We start from the raw sequence: 7286 nt of genomic DNA, 5'->3' as shown, positions 1-7286 counted from the left end.
AGCCGAAGAGCCAGCGCTGTCCGAAGACGTTTCCGTGGTCATGTGGCCGGCATGACTAAACACCAAGGCGCACGGAACGCTGTTCCCTTCCCACCGAAGTGGTACCTATTTATCTACTTGCAATTTCTTGCTTTCGAACTGCTAGGTTGACAGGAGCTGGAGCCAGAGATGGGAGCTCACTCCGTCATGCAGCACCCCTGGGTCTCGAACTGCTGAACTACTGACCTTCCACAGCCTGCAGTTCAGCGTCTTAACCACCTGAGCCACCGCAGCTCCTAAAAAGAGAACGTCTGGTAACCCTATTAAAACAGTACCTGACTGAAAACACCCAGCGTACTGTAGAAGGGGAAAAAAATGAGAAATTCAGTTCAAAAATGTCTCTTTAATTTTAGAACAAAGTTTGAGTCCAGTGGCAAAGCTTAATTCTGGGTATCTATAAGTTTAATTCAAAGAAGTGTGCATGCACACAAAAGCTTATCTCCAGAATCAAACGTGCTCATGCACAGGAAAGCTTATACCCAGAATTAAACTTTTCTGGTCTTCAAGGTGCCCCACTGGACTCAAACTTTGTTCTGTTGCTTCAGACCAATGCGGCCAACCCCCTGAATGCATCTTTAATTTGAGAAAAGGATCTTTAGTGTCCTCCCTCTTAAGCCCACCTGCATGCTGGCCATTTGGCCACACTACAGCCAGAACAAGAATAGATCAACACTCTATAGATTTATAGACTAAGAGGAATAGAGGCAGAGGAAACCCGGTTATGAGAAAAGTATGTCTTGGTGAGTATGAGAAAAGTATGTCTTGGCGAGGCAGAGGAAACCCGGTTATGAGAAAAGTAGAGGAAAGCGACATCTCCCTTTCTAACCTCCAGGACTCCAACGTGAGTATAACCAAAGAACACTTACAAAAACACTGGCTTGTGAACTAATAAACATTTCAGAAGTCAGTAATCCTTACACAGCCTTGTTAGAGGGAAGCTTCGATTTGAACAGGAAACTTTCTGTCTGACAAAAACAAATGGTGCTAGGGGGTGCCCCTCTCCCGTTCTACTGCCACCTGCTTCAACTTGGCCCTGCCCCGCCCTGATTCCCCTGCGGTGGATGTTTTAAACTTGCCTGCTGCTGACATGGTCTTGAAAACAGAAGCAGTATGGCTGTTACGACTCTGGACAGGAAGAGATTCTTTAGGGGAAACTTCTGGAAACTATTTGAGGATGGTGCTCATTGTTGGCAGGTTTGCGCCTTTTAAAACGTCTGTTCTTTTCTGCTTTGATTTCTTACAGTTCTCCAGTTTTTCGAAAGCAGCGTCACCTATTGGGGAAAGCTGGCCTGAAGCCCAGCAAGCTGTCATAGAATTCCCAATTCGCGGCACGGGTTCCGGCCAGCTGTCCCATGGGGGGGGGGGCTCAGAAAGCAATGCCTGAAAAATTATATCTGGGGATGTCTGAGGCCCTTTGCTTTGGGATCATTCAGGGACTGAGGCAACAGAAGATTTGGAACATGCTACCTTCAGGAGGAGAATATCGTTCGAAGTGGAGAACGGGTCATATTCCGGGTGCATGTGGTACGATTCAACCCCAAGCACTTGCTGAGACTTTTCGTAATCGTAAATGTCGTGCGCTCCCAAGATAACCGTCATGTCACTAGAAGTGGAACATGGGTGCATATCAGGATTTGATGGTAGATCTATGGTGCTGGAGAAGACTCTTGAGAGTCCCCTGGACTGCAAGGAGATCAAATCAGTCAATCCTAAAAGAAATCAACCCGGACTGTTCCCTGGAAGGCCAGATAATGAAACTGAAGCTCAAATACTTTGGCCACCAAAGGAGAAGGGAGCACTCACTGGAGAAGACCCTGATGCTGGGAAAGACTGAAGGTCAAAGAAGACGGGGACGGCAAAGGAGGAGATGGTTAGACAGTGTCATAGATGCAACGAACATGAAATTGAGCCAACTTCAGAGGACAGCGGAAGACAGGAGGGCCTGGCGTGATCTGGTCCATGGGGTCACGAAGAGTCGGACTCGACTGTGCGACTGAACAACAACTATCAGTCTCCTCAAGGGTTGCCAGGTTCCCCCGGCCACCGGAAGGGGAAGGGGGGGGTTAGGATTGCCAGATCCAGGTAGGGAAACTCCCAGGGATTTGGGGATGGAGCTTGTGGAGGACAGGGACCTGAGTGGGGGCACAATACCATAGAGTCTCTCCAAAGCATCCGTTCTCTCCAGGGGAACTGATCTCTGTGGTCTGGAGGTGAGCTGGAATTCTGGGGGATCCCCAGGTCTCACCTGGAGGCTGGCATCCCTAATTTCTTCCCTCCCCTCTGTGGCTTGTTGATCTGTGCATGGATGACGTTTCCCGTTATCATGGGTACACAAGACTTCAGTGGGTCGTAATGCCACAGAGTCCACCTGGGCATCACGTGTAATGCCAGGGAGACGGGCAACCCCACCACCATCACCATATGCCTTTTCTCTCCCTCTCTCTTTCCTTCTCCCCCTCCCAGCAGCAGTGGGGAGGCTGGGGAAGGAAAGGAAAGCAGCCATGCTGCCTCTGGTCAGTTTCACTCCTGGAGGAACAGCTGTTAGGTTTAACCCCTGATTGGAAGGGAGTGAAATTGACCAAAAGCAGGAGGGCAGCTTTCCTTTCCTTCCCCAGCTCCCCACAACCTAACAGCCGATGGGTTGGGGGAACTGACCAGAAGCTGCAGAGTGGCTTCCCTTTCTTTCTCCAGTTTTGCAGCTGTGGGGCTAAACGTACTGGGGGTGGGGTCTGGCATTGTCAGGAGGTGGGGCAGGGCTTGTAGGTGGTGGGGCTCTGCCCCCAAATGCCCCAGCATGATCCCGGCCGTCTTCTCCAATCTTCATATCAGCATTTATTGAAGGTCCCTGGTCCATGAACTGTCTGCCTTGTGTCAACACGGGCGAGGGCCTTCTCAGTAGTGGCCTCTGTCCTTTGGAACGAGCTGCCTAAAGGGGTGCGTGCCTTGGTAATGTTCCCTCTAAGCTGTGGAGTCCTGTGAGCAAAAATTCTACTTTGTGAGCTACGGGCATTAAAGTTGTGAGCAGGTGATTTGGCCACTGCATAAAATAGCTTGCTCTGGAGCCCTCCTTCCTGAGCTAAGACCAAAATGTGTGAGCCAGAGGCTAAAAAACTGTGAGCTAGCTCACACTAACTCAGTTTAGAGGGAACACCACTCGCAGGGCTCCCTAGGTTCCACGGGGCATGCAAGGCTTGGGTGGCCTTTGGCCAGCCTTTGGGTGATTGTGATCCACCAAACAGCTGGCCTGCTTCAGCTGCGTCTTCACCATCCACACATCTTACCCTCCTTGAGAGCGGATAGATTTTAATGGGGATAGATTTTTAATCGTTTTATGTTTTAAAGTTCATTGTATCTTTTGTGCTGTTTTCATTGGGTGTGTTTTACACGCGGTTGACCACCGCGAGCCCCGTTCGGGGGGAGCGGGAGCGGGATGTCAATTCGATAAATAAATGACTTCCTGGGCGGAATGGACAGGACTTACCTCATGCAATGCGCTGCGGTCATCACCCATTGAGGCGCCACCAGAAATCCACCACAGCCAAAGTCAGATCCCAACTTCAAGGCGGCCATGTAAGGTCTGGAGTGAGGCTTGGCTTCCTGGCCCCCGATGATCTGACTCCGCAAACGACCTGCAGGAAGCGCAAGAAGAGTCAGTAGCTCTCTCTTGGATCCAGAAGGCCACCCTTGCATGCAGGGGAACAGGTGGTGTATGTGGGGTGGAAGTGCCGTCAAGTCACAGCTGTGCAGCTTTCAAGGCAAGAGATGTTCAGAGGTGGGTTTCCCATTGCCCGCGTCTGCATCACAACCCGGTTATTCCTTGCTGCTCTCCCACCCAAATACTAGCCAGGGCTGATTCTGCTTAGCTTCCAAGAGCTGTAAGATCGGGCTATCCTGGGCTATCCAGGTCAGGGCCCAGAGTCACAACACACATTCTTAAAAGACAAAGGGCGTGGGGGTGTGTCCCTGCCCTCCATGTACGGTTGGCAGACCCTGTCATCAGGTGACCTCGGGCTAGGCCTTCTCTCCCCCAACCTACCTCACAGGGTTGTTGTGAGAATAAAGTGGGGGAGAGCAATGGCAGCTGCCTTGAGCACCTTGGGAAGGTGGGGTAAAATGGATATGGCCAGGCAGCTTCTTGGCTCTGCGTTCCAGTTTTTTCAAAATGTTGTAAAATTTCGCTTCAACTCTATTGTCCTCACAACATCCCTGTAGGGTAGGTCAGGCTGAGAGGAGACTGACTGGCTCCAGGTCACCCAGGGAGAATGGCAATTTGATTTTGGGCCTCCCTTGTAATGGTGTAGAGCGGGGGTGTCAAACATGCGGCCCAGGGGGCGGATCAGGCCACAGGAGGGCTTCCATCAGGCCCACAGTGGAACTGGCTGTCTTCTGCTTCTTCTTCCAGTTCTGCTGCTGCTGTGTCATCGTAGGTTTGCAGCTTACAGATACACACCTGAAAAGCATACTCAAGATTGCAACAGCACAGACATTTTGATGCAATAATTCAGAGCAAGAGGTGTCAGTTATCAGACACTGTTAAATAAACAAAATATTGCAAGAGTGCTCATGTTTTAAGCATGTTTTTATTTTAAGTTAAAAAAAAAACCCTTTGTATCCTTTATTAAGTTTATATCTCCACTACCTGGCATTACATTTTATGACACACATGGCCTGGCCCAACAAGGTCTCATTTGTGTCAGATCCGGCCCTCATAACAAATGAGTTTGACACCCCTGGTGTAGAGGCCAGAGGGTTGGGGCTCTGATCTAGGATCAAGTCCACACTCTGCCATGAGACTTGTTGGGTGATCAGTCATAGTCTCACTTGCCTCACAGGGTTGTTGTTGAAGAGAAAAGGGGAAGGGCCAGGAGCTCCTTGGAATGAGGGAAGGATTTAAAAAACGTATAACTTCATGCCAAGAGCCAACAGTACTCAAAGCAGCTTGCAAGGAAATCAATACAAACCAAGGCAATGTGCAATTCTTTAAAAAGGGCATTAAGATCAGATATTTTCCCTTAGCTGCTGTTCGATATGAGCATAAGCAGCAATAATTAATTTTAAAGTTTCTTGGTAATAAATAAGAGCTAGGTGGTTGGTTTTTGTTGTTGTTCTTTCTGAAAAGTATTCCATAGTGTTAGAAAGGAATGCCAGCACAAAAGGACACAAATATCCTAACCATTCAAATACACTTAAAGAAGTTCAGAAATTTGAGGATACAGTCCGGTGGATCCCCATGATGATCTGAAGCTGTAGAACAAAGTTTGAGTATAGGGGCACCTTTAAGACCAACAAAGTCTCGTTTCTGGGTAGAAGCTTTATTCAAGGTGTAAGCACACACACAAAAAACCTTACATCTTGAATAAAACTTTGTTGGTCTTGAAGGTGCCGCTGGCCTCAAACTTTGTTCAGAAAATTTGAAAAGAGAGTTAAAACTTAATTAAAGGCTGGGTAAACATTTGGAAGTTATTACGAGGTGAGGAGGGCAAACCACGGCAGAGAACGATCAAAGTCCACGTGGGGGCCCCCACTCGCCCCCACTGCCTGCCAAACCCAAAAGCCCGGCTTTTACGGCCACTGCGCCTGGCCCAGAGCTGCTTCCGGCCGCTGCCATTGGCCCAGTCTGCATCCAGCATTTGCGCCGCTGTTTTACCAAACCCACGCTGGAACAGAAATTCCCCTCTGCATTGCATGCCACTTTCACTTTGACTGATTGTCAGATTTTGTGGCAGTGTCCAGGCCGCATGCTGCTTTCCCTTTGTTTGATCGCTTGCTTTTATGGTAGCGTCTGCATGGATTTATGGCCATCTTATGGCCATTCAGGGGTGACTCTGCAGTCAAGTATGGTGTCGGCCCCGTTGAGCCGCATCTTTTTTCTGTTTCACGAGCTCAGCTAATGTCAGCTGCTGAGAGACCCACCCTCTGTGAAATAGCGAAGCCTCTTTCTCATGCCATCTAAGCCAGCTAAGGCAGAGGTAGACTGCATCTGGGCTGGCAGGTCCTCTATCTGAATAGCGAATGCAAACCGCGGGGGGAAAGCTGCTGCCTTCCGATCTGCCCCTGGGCTTCTAGGGGTCATCTGGCTGACCACCATGAGAAGCAGGAAGCTGAGCTAGATGGACCTCACCCTGCAGGGTTTCCACTCTTCAGGCCTTGCCCAAGGTCCCTATAGAATTAGAATACTTGATGTATGGGCAGATCTAGGTGCCCACCAATGTTTCCTCTAAGCTGTGGTGTCATGTGAGCAAAAATTCTACTTTGTGAGCTACTGGCATTCAAGTTGTGAGCGAGCGATTTGGCTACTGCATAAATTAGTTTGCTCCAGAGCCATCCTTCCTGAGCTAAGACAGAAATCTGTGAGCCGAAGGCTAAAAAACTGTGTGTTAGCTCACACTAACCCAGCTTAGAGGGAACACTGGTGCCCACTTTCCCATTCCTTACCAGGTCTGGCTAAGCCACAACACATCAGAAGCAGGAGAAGGTGCTGGTGGAAGTTCTTCATCTTGGTGTCCGGCTCTCTTGGGTGAACGTCCGCCTTCAGATGGCAGAGGTCTGACTGAGCTGGTTTTATAGCTGCCTGTAGGCTTGGTTCTCAGAGTCAGGAAGAGACATCAGCTGGGTTTGGGGTCAAAGTGGGAGGTCCCGGCCCGCTCCCTGGCTCTCATCTCTAACGGCCATCTTTTCAGCTTTGGTGAAACGGCCATCTGATAGCACCGGCCGGCGTGAGATCTGTCTGGAGAGGAGCCCTGATAGTTGCATAGCACCTCTCCAGGGCTTGTGACGAATGCCACTGTCTGAGGCAGTAGAATTTGGCATGCAGTCTACTTAAACAATGAACCTTTCAGCTGTGTGTGTAGCTCAGTGGTAGAGCACCTGTTTTGAATGCCGAAGGTCCCAGGTCCAATCCCAGCCAGGTCTGATTGAAAGATCTTTTGGAGCACAAGGGGAGAGACCCCTTCCTCTGCTGCAACTTGCAAGCCCACAAGAACTGCAGCCAAAAGTGAGGTATGGCCTAACTCTGCATGCGACAGTGTATTGTGAATGGCCGCAGCTTGGTGTAGTGGTTAAGTGTGCGGACTCTAATCTGGGAGAACCGGGTTTGATTCTCCACTCCTCCACTTGCACCTGGCTGGATGACCTTGGGCAAGCCATAACTGTGGCACAGCTGTTCTTGAAAAAGAGCAGTTTCTGTCAGAGCTCTCTCAGCCCCACCCACCTCCCAGAGTGTGGGGAGGGGAAGGGAAAGGAGTTTG

The 7286-nt window shown here is 49.8% G+C and overlaps 1 protein-coding gene across 1 annotated transcript in view; it reads right to left on the bottom strand.

Annotated features, from left to right (window-relative positions):
* Positions 1-6570, bottom strand: part of LOC107120597 (mast cell protease 1A-like) — an 11826-nt gene extending 5256 nt beyond the window's left edge. The window contains exons 1-3 of the mRNA XM_015423327.1: positions 6475-6570; positions 3521-3668; positions 1507-1642 (exon numbers count right to left, since the gene is read on the bottom strand). Coding sequence (XP_015278813.1) covers positions 1507-1642; positions 3521-3668; positions 6475-6535 — 345 coding nt within the window. The 5' untranslated portion in view covers positions 6536-6570. The remainder of the gene's footprint in view (positions 1-1506; positions 1643-3520; positions 3669-6474) is intronic.
* Between the last annotated feature and the right edge of the window lie 716 nt (positions 6571-7286).

This window comes from Gekko japonicus, unplaced genomic scaffold (genome assembly GCF_001447785.1).
Source record: "Gekko japonicus isolate JY-2015 unplaced genomic scaffold, Gekko_japonicus_V1.1 scaffold1449, whole genome shotgun sequence".
In the NCBI taxonomy this organism is placed as follows: domain Eukaryota; kingdom Metazoa; phylum Chordata; class Lepidosauria; order Squamata; family Gekkonidae; genus Gekko; species Gekko japonicus.
Note: the sequence above shows the minus strand (reverse complement) of the source record. Positions and strands in the feature narration are given on the sequence as shown.